Source organism: Rattus norvegicus, chromosome 6, assembly GCF_036323735.1.
Source record: "Rattus norvegicus strain BN/NHsdMcwi chromosome 6, GRCr8, whole genome shotgun sequence".
Taxonomy (NCBI): domain Eukaryota; kingdom Metazoa; phylum Chordata; class Mammalia; order Rodentia; family Muridae; genus Rattus; species Rattus norvegicus.
Window position 1 is genome coordinate 11414724 of NC_086024.1, and position 23031 is coordinate 11437754.

Genomic DNA, 23031 nt, shown 5'->3' on the forward strand with positions numbered 1-23031 from the left:
CAACACTGATGCGGTGCTTAGACGTGATGTGCATGTACAGCAAGGCGTCTGTTGCAGTCTTAAAGCGCTGTGAACACCGTTGAGGTCGGATGCTCAATAATACAGTCAAGTCGCCTGTTTACATAGCAAACCTTTGTTAACTAAAGAAAGAATGCAAAGCAAATCCAAATTGAATTTTGCTCTCAGGGGCCTCACAGTGTAGAGGGGATACAGAGGACAGACCCAAATAGCTATGCTGAGGAGAACAGGTACCACCAAGAAAAGCAGAGTGATCAGTGGGGAAGCAGACGGGGAGAGATTACTTGTCAAGTATGGAGGAGCAGAGCCTAGAGCTAAGTGAGACACAGCAGGCCTGGCGTTCCCTCTTCTGATGTGGATAAGGACAGAGACCTCGTAGAACCAAGACAGGTTTCATGGGGACCTTGGCAGTGCATAGTTCAAAGCCTCACTCTAAGCGCTAACCACACATGACTTTATTCTAACCCTCAGTTCATTTGCAGGTTTAGAGTAGAGGATGGGTCGTGGGGAAACAGCAAAGGGGTGGCTGGCCACAATTCCAGGTCAAGGAAAGCAGGGACTCGCGGGGGTGGGGGGCGGAGAGAGGGAAGGGCTGGAGCAGGAGGGGGCCGGAGGGCGGGAAGGCAGGCCGAGGGGCGGGCAGAGGGTGCTGGCAGCCCCCAGGCGGTCCAGCATACTGGCTCAACCTCGGGAGCTCACACTCAGGCTGGCGGGCCATGGGGCGGCGAGTCCCAGCTCTGAGACAGCTGCTGGTGCTGGCAGTGCTGCTGCTGAAGCCTTCACAGCTGCAGTCCCGAGAGCTGTCAGGGTCGCGCTGCCCCGAGCCCTGCGACTGCGCACCGGATGGCGCCCTGCGCTGTCCTGGCCCTCGAGCCGGCCTCGCCAGACTGTGAGTACAGGGTGCCCCAGGTGCCTGCCATTTGTTACTCGGTGTTGGGTCCCTTTGCTGGAAAGCAGGGCGAAAGGCTGCACCTGGTCAGCTCCTCACCCTTACCAATGATGAGGACCCAGAGCCTGAGGCTGTCTTTGCTTACAGCCCAGACCTGCACTTTCCCAGACCTGACTGAGGCAGGTGACTTAAAACTGCCCCCAAACTGCAGGAGGCCTCTCTTTCTGCAACTGCCTAAAGGTTTGGTGAATTAGGTACCCGTCCTTCACTAGTGGTTCTGAGCCTTGGCCAGCCAGGTCTAGGAAGGCTGCTTGGGTTCCAAGCTGTGATGTCTAAGAGCAAAGTACTCAGGCCCAAGGCCTAATTTGTCAGCAGGAATGCCCGCAATCTGGCTTCCGGCCACCAGGTGAGCTCTTGTGTCTGCAACAATGTACTTGCCTCAACCTGACAAGCAGCAGAAGAAACGCCTGTTCTCTAGCTGCTGCTGTTCCACTCACAGACACGATAAAGGCACTGCAAGCATCCGCAAGCAGGGAAATGCCCACTGCCTCCTGACGCCGTGGGATAAAGGCAAGAGGAAACCATTAGTGCTAAAATTCCAGCGGTCCTTCCATGTAGAAAAGGGTTCCTCAGGTTGAATGATCCTGGTTTATGGACGTGGCCAGATGGCCAGAGGAATGGATGGCAGGTAGATTAGTAATCTCTGGGCTTGAGCAAGGGTAAGCAGCAGTGGGTGTCTGCTAATAGTGTTAAGGTTAGGAGTGATGGATTTTTCTAAAATCGGACTGAAGTAATGGTTTCACATAAGGAAACTAAAACCATGGCATTGTATGTTTGAAATGGTGACTTTCCTGTTAAACGACTTAAATCTCAATAGAACCAAAGGGAGTAGGAGGTACCACAAATGGCCCAAGCTGGTGGAGATCTGCCCTGTGCTTTATCTAATCTGATGCTATTTCCCCTTGGGAGGCCAGCATCCTGTCTGTGCCAGCTTCTTGGAGGAATTTTCCTTCCCTGAGTACTTGGTCTGTTCCCTGTGGGCAAGTTAATGGCCTTCTAGGAATAGCTGTGGTAGAGAGAAGCAGTTAAGGGTTGAGGGGTTTCTATTAATTAGCTTCCATTAATTATCTTGTCAGTTCTAGTCCCTGAAGGCGATGATCATGCTGATAGAATTTGTTTCAATCAATCAGCAAATCCATGAAACCTGCCTCCCAAGTCCTGGCCTTGCCTTCTGAGTTGCTCGTGTATGACTGCGTCACTAGCAGCCCTCCTTGTAAAGTTTAGCGGACTCTGAGAGCTAAAATCTTTGGGACTAGATGGAATCACTTGCTCCAGGTCCCTCATTAGCCTATTATGTTGCTAAGGAAAATGTTATCCACTTCCTTCCTGCAGCTGCTTGGCTTTCTAAGAAAATTTCTTTTAATTAAAAAACTTCTCCCAACATCTTCAACTTTGGACCTGGCTGGAAAGTGCCTGTAGCCAAGGAAGAATAGACGAGCAAAGTTCTGTCCCCTTTGATGCTAAGCTGTTCTCGTGTTGCCTCAGGGGGAGACCCCTGACAGGCCCCTTTCCTGAAGAAGCTAAAGTGAAAATATAAGACACTACCTCATTGCCCTAAGGCACAGTTTAAACAAGGCTTCAAAATGGTTGCAGTGCTCACTATGGCTGGGGACTGGGGGAGGGGGGTGGAAACAATAAAATTACAGCTAGAAATTCTAGTTCTTAGGAATGGTTCTGAAGCCTTAGAAGCCCTTCGTTATCCAGGAAATCCTCAACATCCTCTACAAATGGTACCATAGCATCCATCACTGAGACCATGCTCTCCTAGACATTGTCTCCTAGACACGTTCCACACCAAGCACGGCAACTCTTACAAATCATGCTTCCTAAAATCAGATGGCTGAGAGGTGACCTTGCTCTTCAGGCGAGAGCTCAGGGAAGGTAGAGCCATTGTAAGAACAGTACAGAGAAGGCAACATTCATGTAAAAACAGAGCTGCCCATGAGAAGATAGAAAGGCTGTCACACAGAAACAACGTTTCTCCAAGTGTGAATTTCCGCCAGCAGCAGGGGCATCTCCAGGCCAGACTTGGATCTCAGGCTCTGCCCATCATCAGAAATGCTGAGAAATCCCCAGGGAACACTGAGGTTGAAAGCTAGTGTGTTGCTCTTCCTCCAGCTACAAGTGCCCTTCTCCACCCCCTTCGTTCCCATGCCTACTTATAAGAAGAAGAAAGCATAAAATTAAAAAGCCCAAACTCAGAGACAGATGGGGGCCAATAAGGACAATGGACGGGTTTTTGTTTTGTTTTTCTTTAAAAAACAAAAAAGGAGAAGAGGAATAGAGGAAGGATTTCATAGAGAATGACAGAGGACACCAGGGATGAGGGGGACATAGGTGTCAGAATGAGCTCTTGACTGGAGTAGGAGGGAAGCAGTAATCTAAGAACTCACAGGAAGAGCTAGTCTTAGCATCAGGGCGGTCTGCGTGTTGAAGACAGGGGTGAGTAGCAAGGGTGGAAGTCAACGTTGAAGCAAAGGATGGGCAAGTGGAGGGCCACAGGCTGGCATCCCTATCATAAATTTATCATTTGTGATGAGAAATGAATAAGGCAATGGAAAAACCATCCCAGGGCGGAAGAGTGGATAATGAATTCTCAGAAGTTAATAAACCAAAAGGAGCTGAGGTTTTGGAGGAAGACTTCCAGAAGGGAACTGTGGTCTGGCATGAACATGAATGGCAGGGACAGGCTTTGCAGAGGGAGGGAGACACCCAGGCTGTGGAGGTTAAAGGGAGGGAAGACCTTAGAGTGCCTGAGATTTCATCGGCATCCCTCGGTAGATACAATTGAGCTTCAGACATTTCAGATGCTGGAAATCCTGCCTTCTAAGACCTTTGTCTGGAGTTCACTGCTTGGTTTAAAAAGAACAAAAAGTGCACGAGCGATAATCGCTTATCACTGACAACGTGATGCTGGCAATTTTTCAAAGTGGCATTGTTCAAATTATTCATATTTTTCTTCCCCTTCCATTTCTCATTAAAGACATAAGTGTTTAAAACCTAAACTATGACACAAGAAACAGCCTCCTACATTTTCACTTGTTTTAATGGAGGGGGGATAAATAGAAAAAAATGATTTAAATTTCCCTTTTTTCTTATTAGCTCTAGGCAACTGGTAAGAGGGGGGAGAAATCTCACCTTGCAAGTAGTTATATAAAGATCTTAGTCTCTATGACAACAGAAAGGTTGATCTGCTTGATATGGAAACAGTTTCTGAAAACCTGCAAGTAAGTAAATGCTAAGAATAATTGTGGCAATTTATTTTTTGCGTGTTGTGCCTACTTAACAGAGATTAAACTTCTAGATGTTCGCTTATGGCACGATCCGGAGACTCTGTGAGGAGAAACCCTAAGAGCCCAGCAATGCAGGATACCTGAAGCTGAGCATCTGACACTCCATTGTCTCTTGTCACCTGTCCAGCAGGGGTCAGGTCTAGTACAGCATCAGCACAGTGACACCAGACACACGTGGAGAATGCAGTCTACTCTGAGGATCCATCTGAGGAGAGACGAACTCGCCTAGGAGATGAGTGTAGGAGGAGAGGGCGGGCATAAGGCTCAAGGAACTTAGAGATCCAATGAATCCTGAGGGACTGAGTTCTCCAGAGGAAAACTTTGTGGGCCACGGGAGAGGAAGCTGAACCTTGAAATAAAGAAAGAGCAAACATGCAGGAACTGCAGGGGCCACCAGAGGGGCCTGGCAGGAAAGCAAAGAACAAACCAAATGAGTTCTTCCCTCGCTCAGACCCTTCGGAGAAAAACAAATTAAGGGAAGATGGAAAGTCATGGGAAATCTTTGATTAATTACCCAGAGAACTGTACAAAAAATTGTACAGTTGAGTAATTCAAATCATTGTTTGGCACTTGCATGCAAAGAGAAAAGTGCAAACCATGATTAGGAATCCCTTCTCCTTGAAGCATTCACCATGCTAGCTACACACACACACACACACACACACACACACACACACACACACACACAACCTACCCCAGCCTCTCCACATACTTGACTTGATAGCCTGTAGTCACATCTTTCTTCCATATTTTATCAGTTGTTTAAGTGTTCTCTAGTGCAGCAGGTGTTTGAACCCCAGTACCTTGACATTAGGGGGAAGAAGTGGTTTGTTGTGGACTACTGACCGGTATCCCTGACCACTGTCCTCTAGAGGCCAATAGTACTATTTTTCCAAATTTATGACAAACCAAAATAGAGAAGCCTTCTGAGGGCAAATCTTCCATCTGTTTTCGACTTCCAATCAGTGTGCTAGACTGAGAACTATTTGAAGAAATCTGATTTAACATAGCCTTTCATGGGCCTTATGATGATCAGTAATGAGCTATAGATGACTGAATTGAGTAGACAGGCTGGGTGTGCATGTTTACAACCCCAGCATTCAGGAAGCCAGGAAGAGTGTCCTAGGTCCAGGAATGCAAGGTCAACCTTGTTTACAGAGTGAATGCAAAACCAGCCTGGGAAAGCAGAGTGTAGCTGACCAGAAAAATAAACCAACATGAAAACGGAGTGCATGCTGTAACTCATTCCACCACTTGACATCGCTTTCTAAATCTCCATCTACCCAAGAGCAGGAGCAGTGAGGGTTCTTGGGTAGTCAAGGGGTCCTTTGTATCTTTGTGTTGTGTTAGCATCCGGATCCTGCCCTCTGCTGGCTCTCAGTTTGTCCTTTAAATGGTAAATAACAGTTGCATTTCCAGAGAGGCAAGGCCAGGCTGGGAAGGTACATCAGTGACAGTGCTTGCCTGGCAGGCACGAGAACCTGAGATCCAGGGTTGCAATCTGCAACTGTCAATCAACCAATCAATAAAACAAGGGATGATACTCCAGCAGGACACTAAAACACAAACCGCTCCTAAAATCTCAGTGAAAAGCGTGGACTCCAACTGGATCACATAAATAAGAATTCCTTTGGCTTTGGTTGTAGATCCTCTCTAGGAAACAATAATTCCGTGGTTTGTCTGGGGTTTTCATTGTTTAACACCCAAATCTGTGAATTTGGGGCTCATTTCTGCTCATTCACCTGCCACTCTCGGCTTCTCAAGCCCACTAGTCAGACTTCGTTTGTTTTTTCTCTTTTACATTATTTATTTAGGGCTGAAGAGATAACCCCACACACACTGCTCTTGCAAAGGACCCAAGTTTGCTTCCCAGTACCCATAACGGGTGGCTTACAACCGTCTATAACTCTAGTACCAGAGTTCTGACACCCGCCAGCCTCTGTGAGCACTTGCATGCACGTGGTACACATAAATTCATACACACACTCACACACACACACACACACACACACACACACACATACACACACACACAGACATGCACCCAGAGAGAGGGGGAATTAAATAAACATTTTTAAAAGAATACTTTTGTTTTGTATATATAAGTGTTTGTCTGCATGTATGTATGTGGGCCACACAGGTGTCTGGTGCCCAATGAAAGCAGAAGAAAGTGTCAGACGCCTGGAATTGAAACTGCAGATGGTTGGCTGTGAGCGGTCACCAGGATGCTAAGAATCAAACTCGGGTCCCCTGCAAGAGCAGCAAGTGGTCTTCAGTACTGATTCATCTCTCTCTAGCCCAGCCTCCATTTCTTAAAATAAAGTCACAAAACCTCTTTCCAAAATGCTATCTTCCAGAGCGGCAGCCAAGGTGCCTTAACCGTGTGTAATCTGACTGTCCACGAGGTTTGGCAGTTGAGTCAAGATCATAGCGAGAAGCCTTCTTACTCAGTTCCGAAAGGGCGATGGCTCCTTAGAACAGGTGTTCACTGTGCCCGTACTTTCTCTTGGTTGGAGAAAACTGCAGATTCTAATGAAGTTTAGCAAATTTCCTCCCAGATATTTTTTTTAGAATAAAACTAAAATACCATTCACTAGGCTTTGCTTCCACGAGACCCCTCCCAGTCAGCAAACTGCTCCCAGCTGCTCTCTGTGTACATGGCCCGGAACCACAGCCCTTTAATAACACCTGAGCCAAATTTGGAAAAGCTCAGTTCACAAACAAAATGGTATGCACAAGGAAGGCCTTGCCCTTTGTTGCTGTTATAGATGCCCTTGACTCAGATTCCTTGAGGTTAGTCCTGGGTCCCCAACTTCTCCTAATATCATCAGCAGTAGCATCTTTGAGCCCTGGGATAGGGATGCTATGCTGTGATACAGCAGAATCTGCCACAGCCCCTACGTGGTCTGAATAGATCAGGACGACATCCTGGGCAGTCTAGTTTCTAACAGAGGCCCACTTCTCTAATTTTCACTGTGGTTTGGCCTAACAATAAAACTCCGGGCCTTGTATGAAGAGAATGTGGCTCTTGTCTCTGCCTGGGGCTTGGGACAGAAAGAGCAGCAGAGCCAAGAGGATAGAAAAATCAAGGTTTCACATCATGACAAAGTATCACCACAACAAACTGACGACTCAGGAAGACTGAACAGCTCACACCCCAGATACAAAGCTGCACAGCAAAGATCTGTCCTCTAACAGCCAAGCCTGCCCACACAGTAGTGTGCCTAGGAGGGGTTCATTAAGGAACGTAGCCACTGCTTCTACTCAACCTGGGAGGTCAATGAGTCAAAACCTCAAAACACAGAGTTCATTATTGCCTGGAGTCTAATATTCTGACCACCCTGCCGGAGCTGCCTCTGTGAGATGCCTCCCCCAGGGCTAAGCTGACTTCAGACTCAGCTGCCCTGTAGGACAGCCAGGCCCCCTTTGAGTACTTTTCTTTCCTCATTTCCCATCCCAGGGCTTCAACCAGCCACAGAAAACATTCAGGTCAGACGTGCTGACCACTCAATCTGTACACTGAACTGTAGGAGTCAGAGACCCCCATGCCCTACCCTGCAAGGAACTCTCAACCTTCCAGTCAGATGAGAGAAAGGACCAATGCTCAGATGACTGAAGAAAATCCAGGTGGTTACAAACCACATGAATATCATAAACATGGTGGAGTTTAGAGATAGGAACCATCTTAACCAAAGGGACAAAGAAGCTTTCACAAATGGCTAGTTCACAGAGTTAGATTTTGTAATTTCAGGTACTTCAATTCCATTCCCAGATTAATTAACAGAATATCAGCTGCAGCCAGTATGTACATGTTCAGTTCCAAAGAAAATGAGGGGGAAAGACATTTTGAAGTGTTGGGACCAAGAAGCTTGTAATAAATGATGGAGCTTCCTGAAGCATATCCACAGGGTCACTGCCCTGACAACATAATATTCTCTACCTCTGAGAAATATTGTTGAGAAACCATTACAGATGACACAGACATTCCCTGGGGAGAATCCAACATGTTGTTTCATTTGCCAGAGTTATTCTTGTCATGTTATATTATTGCTGGAAGAATTCTAGTTTAGAGGGCAGGTTGAGTTATTTTGCTGTGTGTCTTTAGAAAACTTTAAATGGATTTTGAGTGAGGGCTTAGATGTGTTTACCATTTTCCTCTGAGGCTTTATATTTTTAATTTAGTTGTTGCACAAATGACTTGGAAAAGCCATTATCTACAGAATCTTCTTAACATCTTCATTTACATGGTATTTCATAAACTCCTTGAAGGAGCTTCTTGGGTTCTCTAGAAATGGCAAGTCACTCAAACTACATTTCCCACTGGGGAAGTTCCAACTGGCCGGAATTTTTTAAATCAATGAGCAAATTCAAACTCTTAAAGTGGCTCCCTAGAGTCAAAACATTTCACAGAAAGTTGTTCTATGACATCTCCCTAAAAGGCTATCAAGTGGAGCTTGTGAGAGCTGAGTCCAAGAGAAAAGTACCAAGTTGGATTGCCCATTCTCCCACTTGGTTGTCCTCCCCTAACCAGTGGAGAGGCAAACGGAAGAATGATACACATGTATAGAACTTTATTGACCCAGGACAAACAGAAGACTACTCCATATCATTGAACTTGTCCATACTAGACCCTGCCAAGAAGTTGCCATGTTATATATAGCTTCATTGGTTCATAGTAAGAAGCTGTAAATAAATGCAGATGTGAGTTCTTTTCTTGTGCTAAGTATTGGATTAGTATTATATAAGATTTTTAAATATAATATTTTATCAATTATTTGAGAATTACATATAATATGTCCTAATCGTATTTGCCCCAACTCCTCTCACATCTACCTCATCATACTCCTTGCCAGCTTCACAACTTCACTTTAAGAAAAAAACCTAATAAGTGAAATCTGAACTGCCCGCATACTCATCCACTGGAAAGTGATAAACCCAGTGGGGATCATACCTCTAAAGAAAACTGACTTCCCCTCCTCCAGAAGCCATCAATTGACAGTAGCACCTCAGGAGTGGGGTATAATGACCCTCCCTCCTCAAAATTCTACAATATTGGCAGGCTAGACCTTGTGCAGATTTTGTGCAGACTATCACAGCTGGTATGAGTTCATAAGTATAGCAATCTTTGCTTTTTTTTTTCTTCTTTTTTTTTTTCGGAGCTGGGGACCGAACCCAGGGCCTCGCACCTGTTAGGCAAGCGCTCTACCACTGAGCTAAATCCCCAACCCCAAGTATAGCAATCTTGTTATGTCCAAAAGACACTATGGTTCTCCCCAATCTCTGGTACCTACAATATTTCCTCTCCCTCTTCTGCAATAGTCCTTTAGCCTTGATGTGGAGAGGAGGAATATACAGATGTCCCGTTTCTGTCTGAACATTCCATGACACTTATTCTCTGTCCTTTGGTCAGTTACGAGTTTCTGCATTCACTACCATTAGACAAAGAAACTTCACTGATACCTAAGAGCTGCACCAGTGTATCGGCATTGAGATAGGAGTTTTTGAGAGCATTTGATACTATGTTAATTTAGGAAATTAATAGTACTATACTCACCTTAAGGACCTGTGAGATCCCCAACCATGTGTCCTCAGCCAAATTGGTAATATTAAATGTGCATTTCCTCCTGTGAAGTGGGCCTTAAATACAACCAGCAAGCAGTTGATGACCTCCTAGCATTCATGCCATTATTGCGCCTTTGTCATATCTTGCCACACCAGTCATTATTGTAATTCATAGATTTTACAGTTAAGGAAGACTGTAGATTACTTTCGTTTACTGCTAGCGGCCTACATAACACCTTCCAGTACTATGAAATCTAGCCAACAGAAAGGAAATCAACTCAGTTAGCACCAACTCAATTTCCCCATGTTCTACAACCAGAGAATATAGTATCTTCAGCAACAGGGTCTTTTGTGGGCAACTAAGAGCAGTGACGATAGCCTGTATTAGTTTGGGGTTCTTCATGACACCCCTGATGAACAACTTGAGGGTTGTATCCCACACCTGACATTGGGTTTTTCATTTAACAAACTAGAGCTTCTGGGAAAGACATTATATTAGTCACTGTTGTATTGTCATGAAGGGACACCATGACCAAAGAAACTTAGAAAGAAAGCATTTAGTTGGGGATTTGCTTGCAGTTTCAGAGGATTAGCACATTGTGATCATTGCAGAAAGCATGGGCATGTGGGCAGGCACTGGAGCAGTAGGTGAGAGTGTTACTAATCTTCAAACGGAGAGACAAAAAAAGAGACTGGGCCAGGAACAGGTGTTTGAAACCTCAAAGCCTCCTCCCAGTGTCACATTTCCTCCAAAACAGCCCACCTACTTCAACAAGACCACACTACTAATCCTTCTAATCCTTTCAAATAATTACACTCCAAGATGACTAAGCCATTCTTATTCAAACCACCATAGACATTATCTCTCTCTCCTGTGTAAGATAATTTGAATTAAACTCTATTATATTTATATATATATATATATGAAGCTTATAAAGTACTAGATTTCCAGAAGACACTTTCAAACATCCTTAATGTTGATTATCTCTTCCCCCACCCACCCTTTATATTGGTATTTTTAAATTTTGTATCAAACCTGTGGATCTTACAGGTGATATGCATTCTATTGATCTGAAACAAATCTATAAATTGAAGCTGAGTTCTTTGGTTCCAGTACAAGTCCCATGCATTTCATACTGCTCATAGACGAAAGCATACAGTTACAAGGGAAGGTACATTCCTTTGAGTGCATAGTCTGAGACCTACAAGTAAGGGTAGAATTTAGTCGGTGAAGCAGACTGTAGATATGCCAGATGGTAGAAACAATATGAATGATGTCAGGGATACATGAGGCAAGTTCAAGAAGCACAAACAATCATATCTGTCTAAGAAGACATTATCCAAAAGGAAGATGTGAGCCACAGGCATAATTTAAATTTTTCTAACAGTCACATGCAAGAAGTTTTCTGAAGGTAAATGAGTTTTAATAAACTATTTAATTTAGTATATGTAAAATGTTATCATCTCAATTAGCAAGCAATTCAAAACTTATCGAGCTATTTTACAGTTTTTCTTCTAAGTCTTCAATGATTATTATATTTCTGAGACTTGCAAGCCATTACAATTCACACACATTTCTAGCCAATTCAAGACCAGTCACATGTGGGCTAGTGACTGTCATATTGGACAGTACATGTTTATGTATAAGTACAGTCCATCTAAGACATTTGTGGATTGTTAAGTTGCCCAAGGGCCATCACAGAAGATGCTTGAGCACTAGAGTGGTTTAATGGGAGCTATCAGGAAGAGAAATTGACAGGACATGAAGAAATCCAAGTGCAATGGAGAAAGAACCTTTTAGGACACTCCAAAATGTTCAATGTAAATAACATCCAGGAGTAGTGATTAGGGAACAAAGAGACTGGAAGACAAGACTAGGCAGAAGCCAGCAGAAACTAGCTGTTAATGATGGAAGGGAAGAAGTGTTTATAAAAGAAGTGAAGTCAGTTGGCCCAGAACAGGACAGAAAAAAGGAGAGAAACCCATTCCCATGGGCTCTAAGTTTCAGCTACACCTTTAAATTAAAGACTGTGAGTGTGCCCTCAAAAACACCAAGGGCAATAGCAAGGGCATCTCACAGATGGTGAGATTTTCACAGGAAATGCAAAAGACAGTATAGTTGTGTGACTGGAGAGTACTGCATTGGACCACAGATGTGGTGACCATACTTGAGATCTGTCCTTGAATTACCACATGCTTCAGGAAGTCACTGCTCATTTTTTTAGCATGAGTTTGCCTCTGTGTAGTAAGAAGTTGAGACAAATAACCTGTAAGGGAGGCCCTCACTCTGGCTAACAGACATAACACAGCAAACATCTCCAGCAACCATCAGATCACTGAAGTAATCACGTAGCCACTGTTCACGAGGGCCCTCCAAAGTTTCCTGCTGTAAAGCATAGCCAGCAGATGCCCCACCTATACCTACCTCTCGTGGAGTTAGCATGTAAGCCTCAGCTCGCTCCAGGTAAAATCTAAAGCCTAGAGAACACAATGGAGCTATCCCCAGTGATGACATCACCTTAACAGTGCCATTCCTTGGAAGGTTTAACATGTAAATCATTTAAATGGAGAAAAACTATTTCCATGTCATTCTAAACAAAAGCAAGTGTTGTTGTAATTACTAAGAAGGTACAAAAAGAGCAGGGAAATCTGTGTCTGTTAACTGTAGAATAAAACCTTATTTAATAAACACGAGAGCATTAATGTTCTTTGAATTTAAATACACATGCCCACTTTTCAACAAGTTTATCTATGAAAAGTTTAAAAAATCAAAATCTTTGACCTCTGAGCTCTCCCTTTTAAAATTCAAGCTGCAGCTCTAGCAATAAGCTAATGGTCTGTAGAAAATATATGTGTGTTTATAGCTAGCTTGACTGAATAATGTGGGTAGCATTCTTACACAGTTAGAAGGTGGCTAATAATATTATTTCTCTCCTGCTCCACACTGGGCAGAAGGAGCAGTAAGAGCTCCCAAAAGATGACCTAAGACTCTACCCAGACTTTGGGGACTTCAGATGAATGCTGGATTTCTCCTTGGAGCCTGCCCTGCTCTGGTGTAGCTCTGCCTAGGGCTCTCAGAAGCTCTGCCTAGGGCTTTCAGAAGGCAGGGCTGCCTGGGGAAGCAGCCTGCACTCTGAGAAACCTCAGGGAGGTGAGAACCCTATAGCTATCATTTGCTTTATGCAACCAGAACCTGTCTTTTTAAAAGACTGTCAATTGAAGTCTATTTTTTTCATTCACCTAGAGAGTTTGCTATTTAAAGGAACCATGTGGTGAATCCTTCTGTAGAACAAAGACCCTTTGATAATTCAAATGTATCTCAATTGATAGGTTTTCTTAACCAAGAATTTCTAAATCTATCTCCTTCCTTAAAGGCAGGGCACTGGAGGCTCCCTGAAGTTCTCCAAACTAACCTTACTTTGAGAGCTGACTTAGCAAGCTGGTGAAGAGAACAAACTAGCTCCTCCCACGACTGTCAAACTCAAAACAAAGAAAGAGGAACCTAAGCCCCTCTCTGAGGGTCCAAGAGACATCAGAACCACTAGGGCGGCACAGTAACCCACCTTGTTTTCTTCAAGGGAATTGGGTTTATCTGAATGACAAGAACTTTGAGTTGCTTAACTCTGCCACATGGTGCGCTCAGAGCTTGGCAATTGGGGTAAGTTAAAATCAGGGTACAGTTAGTAGCCCAGGTTTTTAAAAGGGCTGTCGTAGCCTGAGCTTTGGGTATAGAATGGTCCTTCTGAAATGCCCACCACAAGAAAGGAGTGGTGCCTTCCTCTACAACCCCCAAGAGAAGAGTGAGGTATAATGGTAGGATGAGGGCCTATGCCCTGAAGCACCATTCCATGGATGTCACAGATAGAGAATGAGCCTATGTCTTAAAGGATAATTTTGACAGCCCACCAGAACATTCTAGAACATTTACTGAAAGAACTAACTGCACGGCAGAAGACAGCCCAATACAGGGTCCCCATCTGTGCCCAGAGGCCTACTTTGACCACCAGACCTCAACAGTATGAGCTACTGAGTTACACAGAGAGCTGAGAAACTGTGCTGGGGCAGCAGTGTTCCCTCAAGAATGCAGATCCGGTGTTCATGATAACAGGACTCGATGGGGTCTAAGGTTAACAAGCAGACTCCAGGATAAGGAAATTGAGTAAAACCAGCACCAAAATGGCATGGACATGGGCACTAGGGGGCAACCCTGCATCCAGAGATGGCTGTGCCACACTTCAAACAGATGCAGAGTGCATCTGGTCCTCTCTAGCTTATATACTGTACAGTGGGCATCATGGAGTTCTAGGACTGTGTCTGCTTGGGTGAGTGAGTGACGTCACTGGATGCTGGTTATCAGGGGCAGCCTTGGGGGTAGTGGGGATCTGACTATGCTGCTTTTACATGTCTAAAAGGTATGTTTTTACTATTATATTACACTCTGACAGTTCCCATTTTGATTCTTCATCATGGCAGCTGCCTGGTAGCCCCAGAAGTCATCTAGGAATGAGGCCCTATCTGCTGCTGGTGTTCCTTGTCCCCACTCCTGCGTCCCTCTCCCCTAGGGATAGATATATAGTTAGGGGTGTCATCCACTTGCTTTGACAGAACATAGCTTCTCTGCTATGTGCATAGTATCCGTTCTTATCTAGATGCTGCCCTTAGGAGCTGCTGTCCTAGCCTCACTCTGGACTCTTGCCCCCTTTCTCCTAGAACTCTGCCCTATATTAACTTTTCTACAGGGGTTATTTTGGAATGAAAGCACGTCTAACCGCAAAATACAAATGAATGGGAAGGAAAAGAATGGAAACAGATTTTTCTTCTTTTATTCCTCAGGTACAAGGACTGAATTGAGCGTATTTCTTCACTGTGATAACATGATCATTGATCAACTAGTCTGGTTTGAGTTAACTTTTAAGTCCCTTTCTGTGGTTTCTGCTCTTCTTTATTCAGCATTGATAATAATCCTAAGGTATGCTCATGTGTTCAGTGTTTGTGAGAGTAAGATTGTTAGACTTGTTTGCAAAATTGTTCCTATTTCTAAAAATTCCTGGCACCAAGGAATGAATAATCGAGACATCCCATCAAAAGAGGAGGCTTTCAAATGGCTTTCAACAAACCCCAGCCAGATTGGAGGAGTAACTCCAACAACAGTGTCAGTCAGGAAGGGACTCAAAGGGAGGCTGTCCGAATGGGTACTAACAAACCGTGGGTGGACAGGAAGAGGAATTCCACCCTCCTACAACAGGGTAGGTTAACTATCGTGACAAGTAATTGACTGCTTCGCAATAGCAAGGAGAGAGGATTTTGAACGCTTCCCAGTTTCCAGCACAAAGAAACGCCTGCCGAGGTGGTGGTTGTACCAATTACTCCATCTGCCCGTTACACGTTGTATCTTTTCAGGAAAATGTCACCGTGCCCCTTAAAACTATTGGTCAATATATTTTTTTAAATTGTTGGTCACTTGTGAAAGCCACTTGAGTGCACAGAAACAGCTGTCACTTGAAGGCAAATCAGAAAAGAAGACATAACATTTGGAATGGAATGTGTGGCAGTGGGAAACCATTTTGAATCTGTTTTGGAGCCACAGGACCGAGCTCCTCATGCTGCTTCCTAGGAGTACATCTGTTGTGAGAGCACCAGGCACCTCCTTGCTTCAGCTCTCTCTTTATCCTCTGGCCCCAGGCCTCTCTCTTGACCTCGTCACAGCCACAAAGCCACCGGCTATTCTCTCCTTCTGGTGGTGGGGACTCCATATTCTCTTCTCAGCTGCCTCTCCTGCTCCACAGAACCCACATCAACTGGAAAATTTCATCTTGCACTTGGGACAGCCAGTGCATGATCTACAGCTCTCTCACTTCAGCCCAACCTTTGCCCCTCAGCCCTCAGCCCTCCATCAATCAAGAGTTCAGGCAACCTCCCTGGTCAAATCTAAACCAAACTGCTCCTGTGGGAACCACAGCGTGCAGCTCCTGTTTGGAAGAGGATGCTGTCTACCCAGAGACTTGGGCTGTGAGCTCCATTTGCATGAATAAACAGCTCTGAAGGGTTCGGCTGAAGCTTTTACGGAAACACTCTCCAAAACATGTTCTGCACTGCATTATCCGCAGCAATAAAGATTCTGGAATCAGAATTTGGCTGTCAGTTTTATTGATGCTGCATGGAGTACAGTAGAATATGGCTTTCTCTTTCGGAAATTTATTGGCATGGCAGTGCAGAGAGCAATAAAACTGTGTTTTTAATCAGTAAGCCAAGCAGACATGATTCCAGGAGAAATATAGGAAGCAAACACACCACAGCAAAAAGCCCTCTCCCTCCACTGCCCCCTGGGTTTCCAAGAGCTCTGATTAAATAATGGTGGGGAAAGGTGCTTGCTGGGATTGTCCTCAAAAATAGAACCAGAGAACCTTGTTTGCATTACTCCTTCTGCGTGCTCTCTAAGAAACTGTTGAGTTAAAGCATTGTTCAGCAATGAAGTTTCTGAAATTCCTCTACCTTACCTGCAAGAAATGAACTGCTGGCGGGTGGCTTTGTGAGAAGAATAGAGAGGGTAGCGTTTTCTCCAAAAGAAGCGAGGTGTGCTGCCCTGCTTCCCAACACAGGGCTGAGGATTCCAAGGCCCACTTCCGGGCAATATTGGCCAGAGGAAAAGGCATTCTAGGTCAGTTGGCTTGGTTGTTGCTGTGGTTGATTTACTCCATCTCTTTGTGACCCAGTGTCTTTTGTTGCCAAAAGGAAGTACTCATAGCACTCCATTGTCCTTCTGTCATGTAGAATAATTAAAGTCACAGGTGGCTCTGTGTAACTCTCACAGCCACTTGTGAAAGCAGCGAGTCCCCTCTGTCACCTGCTGACTGAAGTCTGCTCTCAGAGAGAAGGTGTGTTTTCTTCCTGGTGGCAAGGGCAATTCCTTCTATTCAGAAGACTATATTTCTCACATGAATGCGTTCACTGGATGTGATGGATTGTATATGCTTGGCCAAGAGAGTGGCACTATAAGAAAGTGTGGCCCTGTTGGAGTAGGTGTGTCACTGTGGTGTGGGCTTTAAGACCCTCATCCTAGCTGCCTGGAAGTCAGTATTCTGCTAGCAGCCTTCAGATGAAGGTGTAGACCTCTCAGCTCCTCCTGAACCATGCCTGCCTGGATGGTGCGATGGACTGAACCTCTGAACCTATAAGCCAGTCCCAGTTAAACATTGTCCTTATAAGAGTTGCCTTGGTCATGGTGTCTGTTCACGGCAGTAAAACCTAAACTAAGATACCTATAATGTCCTGATTCACTTCCTTCAGAGCCTTTGGTCCAGAAGTCTTGAGTCATTGTGAGTACTCAACCAATGTTGAGTATTGACTCTTTCCTTGAAGAAGCATGTCCTAAGCTATCTCAATGCTCACACACCACTTGGCACTGGTTTTGCTATGGCTGACTGTTACTCTTTTCTCAATTCTTAAGTCCTACAAGTTTTTGGGACAACTGTAAGAATACTTACGTAGTGGCTTTGAGTGTCTGAAGGAAACCCTCTCATAAATACTCCCTCAAACAACATGAAATGGCCATGAATTAATCATAGGAGGAAAATGATTAGTTCAGACACTGGAATCAGCTACATGCAGAAAGTGACGACAATTAAGAAAGATCTTCTGAGTGACATGGAAACACTATCATTCAGTATCATTCAGCTTTCTCTCTCCTCACATGCTTTCTGACTGGCATTTGCCAACTTATTTTCTCACAACTCCCAATAGCTTCTTGCTCATTTTCAAAACCAAGCCAAGATCACTTCAGAACTATTGGTAACTATTTACTTGGTGTCCTGCCCTAGCTTGATGAAATCTCTCTAGAACATTTGAGAGAATTGTTATTCCAGTTGTATTAATGAAGAAAACTGAAACAGAGCTGGGGGAAGAATTGAGGGCCCAAAGGGCATAGGAACTCTACAGGAAGACCAACAGTGTCAACTCACCTGGACCCTTGGGCTCTCAGAGACTGAACCACCAACCAAAGAGCATGCCGTAACCGGACCTAGACCCCCTGGACATGTGTAGAAGATGTGCATCTAGGTCTTCATGTGGGTCCCCTAACAACTGGAGCAGGGGCTGTCCATAGAGCTGTTGTCTATCTTTAGAGTACGGTCCCCTAACTGGGCTGCCTTGTCTGGCCTCAATGGGAGAGGATGTGCCTATCCCTGATGTGCCAGGGTGGGGGATACCCAGGGAGGGGCTTCCAACCTCTCAGAGGACAAGGGGAGGGAGGTGGGGAATAGGAGCTGTGTAAAGGGGAAGACTTGGAGGGGTCAGCAATTGGGATGTAAAATGAATAAATAAGTTAATTAATTAAAAAAGAATGACACCTGAATAAATAACTTAATTAATTAAAAAAGAATGATACCTGGCATAATCTCCTACTGATATAAGTTCTATTAAACCAGAATCTAGTTATTAATCTTATAGTGGCGAGCACACACAAATGCACACACAAAAAATACAATACACACACATACAAACTACACACAAAATACACACTACATGCACACACTGCACACCCATTCTACACTCACACATCATACACACACTACATACGCATACCATACACACACACTATAAACACATATACACTACATGCACATACCATACACATACAACACATACACTTACACACTGTACACATATAACACACACATATACATTATACATATGTATACTATACATACAATACACACAACATGCACATACTAAACATACATACACTATACACACACTGCACACACATACATACTACACACACTGCACACACATACATACTACACACACTACACACACATACTACATGCATACACTACACACACATACTACATGCATACACTACACACACACTACACACACATACTACATGCATATACTACACACACACTACACACACATACTACATGCATACACTACACACACACTACACACACATACTACATGCATACACTACACACACACTACACACACATACTACATGCATACACTACACACACACACACACACACACACACACACACACACATTCATGAACTTGGAAAACAGCCAGTCCTAACCCTTAAGCTTTTACCTTTTCCTTTTTCTTTTCCAGATCTCTCACCTATCTCCCTGTCAAAGTAATTCCATCACAAGCTTTCAGGGGACTTAATGAGGTCGTAAAAATGTAAGTAAGATACTTCATATCAAAAGCCATTTATAATTGAAACAATGAATTTTTTTCTAAGAGAAAATGTAGTTGCAAGGGGATAATTTTTTTAGGAGAGAAACTGTGTTTAGAAAATCCAACTATCTTTATCTTTATAATACAAATAATATCTAGCAGCCTTGGAAGAAATGGTATGATTTTCAAGAGTCATTAAAATCCAGATAATTAACCTTGCTTCAAAGAATTGAATACGTTTTGATAAGTGATGATATTCTTTTTAAGTAGAAAAGAGATAGATTTCAATCATAAAAGTTCCTCTCTGCTACAGCAGCTATTCCCTAATGTCACTCCTTTTTGATAATTCCCGCATTGATGAAAACATGTTAGAAGTTTATTGTGCATCATAAGATAATCATTGTATCTAAAATAGAGTACGTGCAGGACAAAAGCACAGTATTTCTAGCTGTGCTGATGAAAAGCATGAACCAAAAGCAGGAAGCGGCCCCATGATGCTTTATGATCTCCTGTTCCTCTGAGGGCCTCTTGTTCCTGGGTCTCAGCTTCTAGAGCCTCAGAGACCTCATATTCAGAGAGAAGCCTCTCTAGGAAAGAGAATGCTGTCTCATCCCCATTAACATTAGCCTGAGCCAAACTGGCTCAGCTGCTGGCTTATTCTTCCCCAACAGCCATCACTAAACTATCCCAAGTGATGGTTAGAGCAAATTCATATGCCCTAGAAAGACTGTATTGACCGCCTTGGCTCTGCAGGGAACGTCTGCTGTTGCTTAAGGTATTAGCAAGCGATGATAGCATTGAAAATATTATTAGTATCAAGAGAACTTCCTGCTCTGGCTGAGGAGTGGAGTTCAGTTCCCAGCATCCACGTTCTGTGACTGCCTGTAACTCCAGCTCCAGGGAGTCGGGGGTGGGGGACCCGATGCCATCTTCTGGCCGCTGAGGGTATCATCACACACATTCACAGAGAGAAATACACATGCCACATAAAATAAATCTTAAAAACTCTAAGTGTTGAATAACAGCATGGTTACAGGAAACTCACTGTGGGTTTGTGTGTGAGCTCTTCTGCTTTGAAATCTAGATGTTGAGGGTTTGTAACTTTCAATGCATTGAGAGCTCCTACCAAAGGCAGGCGCAGTTAAATAAGCAAACTATGAGGTACGGATGAGATGAAACAGCCCAGGAGCTATCCAGTAGAATGTCGTTGCCTTAGGCACTGCCTTCTGTGAGCTAAAGCTCTCGTGGAGTCTGAGCATTAACCTTAGGAATACCCAAACCCACACTTGTGGGTTGGAGACTTTTTTTCTCAGCTGCCAGCAAATGGCAGCTATTGTGGGGATTTTGACATTACCACCATGCCTGGGCTCGATCTAGGCCAAAACCAATTCATTTGCTTTTGTGCCTTTCTTAAGAAATAAATTAAACCAGTAGTTCACTTGCACCCTTCTTCATTCAATCTGTAGCTATGTGCCGGGCAATATGAAGCCACTAGGTACTCAGATGAGAATAGAAGGGATTCCTAGTCATAACTTTGTTGACAGACTGTGACACTAGAGGAAAAGGATGCTCAGAATCTATAGCGTGATTCGACCATCCGTGCTATAACTACCTTGAAAGAGCTCAGAAATGGGTTTTGAGAAATCAAGAGTTAAATTATAGAACAGCTAATTCAATCCAAATTAAAGCCTCACTGAAGTGATGCGTGGGTACCTCAGAGATCTCAACTGTAGCCTGGCACTGTCACGTAATTAGCATATTGCTTTCCAGAGCTGTCAAGCAAGGGAACCTGAGCAGACATTTTTTAAAGGTCCTATGCACTTCCAACAGCGGATGGTTCAGAGTCAGACAAGCAAGAGAACAGGCTTTTATATAAATGGGGGAAGGGAACTTATATTTCAATTGCATTGGAGTTATAGATATCATATATAATATATATAATATATATATTATATATATATATATATCTCCTACAGAGAAACAGAGAAACATTAGCCTTTAATGATGTAGGGATAAATTCTGCAATTCTGGTTTTTCTCAGAGGACACAGAGTCTCTCTCTCTCTCTCTCTCTCTCTCTCTCTCTCTCTCTCTCTCTCACACACACACACACACACACACACACAGAGAGAGAGAGAGAGAGAGAGAGAGATCATTATCACAAGGACATGTTTGTGTCTCTCATTTGTACTTTTTTTCCTCTTCCCTAGTGAAATCTCTCAGAGTGATTCCCTGGAAAGGATAGAAGCTAATGCCTTTGACAACCTCCTCAATTTGTCTGAACTGTAAGCATCAGCTAACGGATAGCTTATTGCTGTACACTATTACCCTGGCTGCTGGGAGCCCACTTGGTATTTGTGTTCAAGCATCCAATGCTAGGAATCCAAGAGGCAAAGACTACAACAATTACTAGGTCTGGGCAGGCACTAATCTCTCTCACTGCAGTGGCCTGAAAGTTGCCATGGTGACAACTGCTTCTCCCTAGGAACTGTGTAAACTCTGAAACATCAACAACACAATGCTGGAAATTAAAATTGACATTGTGAAGTCCTACCAAGTAGCTCTTGCCTCATGGGGGTTGGGGGAGGGGTATAGAATACTTGGAGTAGGTGGGAAGTTAAAAGGAGTTTAGAGATCTTAAGTTGGCTCATTGGGATCTGTTCAGGCGCAGTCATTCTTTTAAGTAAGTGCTTCGTTAATAGTAACCATGACAAGCCTTGTGTTAAGCCTGTGAACATTGGGCTAATTAGGTTTTATTAGTGTTATTATTGTTAGAGTTAGTCTTAAAAGTACACATTTCCAATGATCATACACAGACATGCCCAACTCAAAAAGAGATGAGAGATGAATGGCTCAGTTCAGCTTCCAAGTGATAAACCTATATTAAGTCACTTGCCCGATATCCTACAGCAGGCTAGTTTCAGAGCTGGACTAGACACTAGGTCACATGACTTACACACCAGGCTTCTTATGCTACCACAGAGGGCTCCCACCAGGGCTTCCTGCAGGACCCTCAAATTCCCCTGTAGGCAAGTCAAAAGGAAGGGAAGGGACATACATCAATATTTGTACACTCTTGTGCTTGGCATTTCCTCTAGGTTGTATCACTACTGCCATGGCTGCCCAGAATAGTTAGACAGTTACCATTTTGTCCAGAGAATGGAATGGAAAGTATGTGGATACTTTAGACGCATACTTGTCTGGGTTGGGACTGAACTCCAGCGCCGTCTTTCTCCAAAATTTGTGTGTTTTCCATTACACCAGAAGGACTCCATCAATGGTCCAGTGAGTAACTATCTAAGCAGATTAATTGATAAGCACACAAGCACCTACTCTATTGCCTGCCTTGGCCTAAGAGCTGCTAGAGCACAGAGAGGCTGAATACAAATATCCACAAGGACATGACAGCACAGCCAGAGAATTGAGAGCAATCCATCAAACAAACATAGAAAAAGCCAAGCAATGGATATCTAAATTCCAAAGAAATTGTCTGGACTTACTGTGTCTTGTGCATAGGGTTCATCCTTTGGTGGATGGCTGTACAATCCCAGACCTGAAATTCTGCAGCATTAACAGGCTTCCCAGATAGTGCTGCAGCAGTATCAGGACAGCAAGTGATAAACAAAGTAAGACGTCAACTGAAAGAAAAATGACACCTTCTCCCAGGGAAGTTTGTGCGCTTCTAAACGAGGCCCTGAGACTTGCATGCTGGCTTCATGCAGTCTCTGTGCTTTGTTCACGGTGGTACCCTGCATAGCTAGGGCAGTGCTTGACAGGAATAGACAATAAATATTGATAGAATGTGTGACTGTATGAGTAAATGTTCTATGGTTAGACCTCAAGGGATTTTTATGAGGGGACAATCCCTGCCCCTCGCTTGTCTGATGCATGCTTGATTCAGTTATTAGAAGAATCAATACCGCAGAATAACTCATATCTAAAGATTACAACCGTATGTCCATGGTCCAGGTGTCAACAGTCACTGTAGTATGGTAGAATGAACATTATTCTTGGAATCAGAAAAACTAGATC

The 23031-nt window shown here is 43.9% G+C and overlaps 1 protein-coding gene across 3 annotated transcripts in view; it reads left to right on the forward strand.

The window, feature by feature from the left end:
• Nucleotides 1-637: 637 nt before the first annotated feature.
• Nucleotides 638-23031, forward strand: part of Lhcgr (luteinizing hormone/choriogonadotropin receptor) — a 65474-nt gene continuing 43080 nt past the window's right edge. The window contains exons 1-4 of one of the 3 annotated variants that reach the window (XM_039111807.2): nucleotides 10767-14144; nucleotides 14656-14791; nucleotides 18932-19003; nucleotides 21210-21284. In XM_039111807.2, coding sequence (XP_038967735.1) covers nucleotides 14697-14791; nucleotides 18932-19003; nucleotides 21210-21284 — 242 coding nt within the window. In that variant the 5' untranslated portion in view covers nucleotides 10767-14144; nucleotides 14656-14696. Of the gene's footprint in view, nucleotides 908-10766; nucleotides 14145-14655; nucleotides 14792-18931; nucleotides 19004-21209; nucleotides 21285-23031 lie in introns of those variants that run through there. The other 2 variants (XM_063261562.1, NM_012978.2) reach the window with 2 other exon arrangements.